We start from the raw sequence: 1,839 nt of genomic DNA, 5'->3' as shown, positions 1-1,839 counted from the left end.
CGCCCGGCGCGCGCCGGCCTGGGGCGGGGCGGGGCGGGACAGCGCGTGCCGCCGGCCCGGGCTCACCCCCCCAACCCCAACCCCCCCCCCCCCCCCCCCCGCTCCCGTCCGCCGCCGCCGGCCGCGGGCTCCGCTCCCCCGCGCGCCATTGGCTCCCCGCACGCGCCGGCCCCGCGCGCGCGCGCGCCATTGGCCGCGCCGACACGCGACCGGCGCGAGTGGAGGGCGTGCGGCGGGAGGGTGGGGCGCGAGGGAGCGGAGGGGAGGGGGAGCGGGGGCGGGGGGGACCCCGGCGCGTGCCGCTCCTTAAAGGGGGGCGCGAGCCCGGCCGACACCGGAGCCGTCGGGGCGCCCACGCGCGAGGCGGGGGCTGCGCGCGGCCCGATGGGCGCGCGGCGCTAGAGCCATGAGCCTGCCCTGGGCAGAGCGCGCCCGCGAGCCGCCCTCAGAGCCGCCAGCGCCCGGCCCGGAGCACGGCGGCTGCGGCGGCTTCGCGCCCGGCTCCTGGCTCGGCGTCTGCTGCGCCGCCCGCCTGCCCGCCGCCGCCTCGCCGCGCTACCCTGCTGCCCGCCGAGGACGACGAGGCGGCGACGGCGGAGGGCGGCGCGGCGCGGGGCGGCGGGAGCAGCCCCGGCGGGGCGCGGGGCGGCGGGCGGCCGCGGGGCGGCGGCGGCGGCCCCGGGCTGCGGGCGCAGGTGAGCGGCGTGCAGAAGCAGCGGCGGCTGGCGGCCAACGCGCGGGAGCGGCGGCGGATGCACGGGCTGAACCACGCCTTCGACCAGCTGCGCAATGTCATCCCCTCCTTCAACAACGACAAGAAGCTCTCCAAGTACGAGACGCTGCAGATGGCGCAGATCTACATCAGCGCCCTGGCCGAGCTGCTGCACGGCCCCGCCGCCCCTTCCGACGGCTCCGGCAAGGCCGAGCACCGCGGGGCCCCCTTCGAGCCGCCTGCGCCGCCACCGGGGCCGGAGCTCCGCCGGGCCGCCGGCGCCGCCGCGGGACCGCCCAGAGCGTCGCCCCCCGGGCACGGCCGGACTCGCTTCCCCCCGGCGCCGGCCGCGGGGGGCTACTCGGTGCAGCTCGACCCGCTGCACTTCTCCTTTGCGGAGGGCGCCCTGATGGGACAGAGAGCCCCTTCCCCTGCCCTCCTCCTGCCGCAGCCCGGGCAGCCGCCGCAGGAGAGGAGCAAGACGTCGCCCCGGTCCCACAGGAGCGACGGGGAGTTCTCGCCCCGCTCCCACTACAGCGATTCGGACGAGGCCAGCTAAGGCAGGGGCGTCGTCCCCGGCACCCCGCAAGGCCGCCCCTCGAAGCACAGACTCCGCCGCGGGGTGAGCAGCCGGACGCGGTGCCGCCACGGACGGCATCGGCTCCCTCGGTCGCTTTGAAATCCGCCCCTTCGTCTCCCACCCTCGGCAGCCCCTGGTTTGTCCCGGGGGGGATGGCTGTTAGAGAGTGACTGTACCCGCCCTGTCTGTCAGGGCGGTTGGTTTGTTGTAATTTTTAGTTTACACTTCGAAAGTTTCTTTCACCTAGAAGTCGTTGCCGTTCCCTCCTGCCAACGCGCCACCTCGCAGCCTTAGCCTGGCTCGCCCGTCGGCGAGCAGGTGATGCGCAGGGAGAAAGCCTGGCCCCGCTGCCGGGGGTGCCGCCGGCGCCATCCATCCCCACCCAACCGTGAGCCCGCCCGACACCCCGTCTTCAGGACACCCATCCTGCCGTGGGTCGCATTGCTGTGGAAACACACACACGCACACAAACACACATGCAAAGTCAATAGCGCACCGTCTTAACTTGTAAATAGCGGACAAAATTTGGATTTTCCTTAGAGCACCC

At 74.9% G+C, this 1,839-nt stretch overlaps 1 protein-coding gene across 1 annotated transcript; it reads left to right on the top strand.

The window, feature by feature from the left end:
• The first annotated feature begins 406 nt into the window (after window positions 1-406).
• On the top strand, window positions 407-1,271 carry ATOH1 (atonal bHLH transcription factor 1). The gene is given in 2 exon segments (XM_063158079.1): window positions 407-559; window positions 561-1,271. Coding segments are annotated over 2 exon segments (864 nt in total).
• Window positions 1,272-1,839: the final 568 nt, after the last annotated feature.

This window comes from Melospiza melodia, chromosome 5 (genome assembly GCF_035770615.1).
Source record: "Melospiza melodia melodia isolate bMelMel2 chromosome 5, bMelMel2.pri, whole genome shotgun sequence".
Classification (NCBI taxonomy): Eukaryota; Metazoa; Chordata; class Aves; order Passeriformes; family Passerellidae; genus Melospiza; species Melospiza melodia.
The sequence above is the reverse complement of the archived record's forward strand: the minus strand, read 5'-3'. Positions and strand labels throughout refer to the sequence as shown.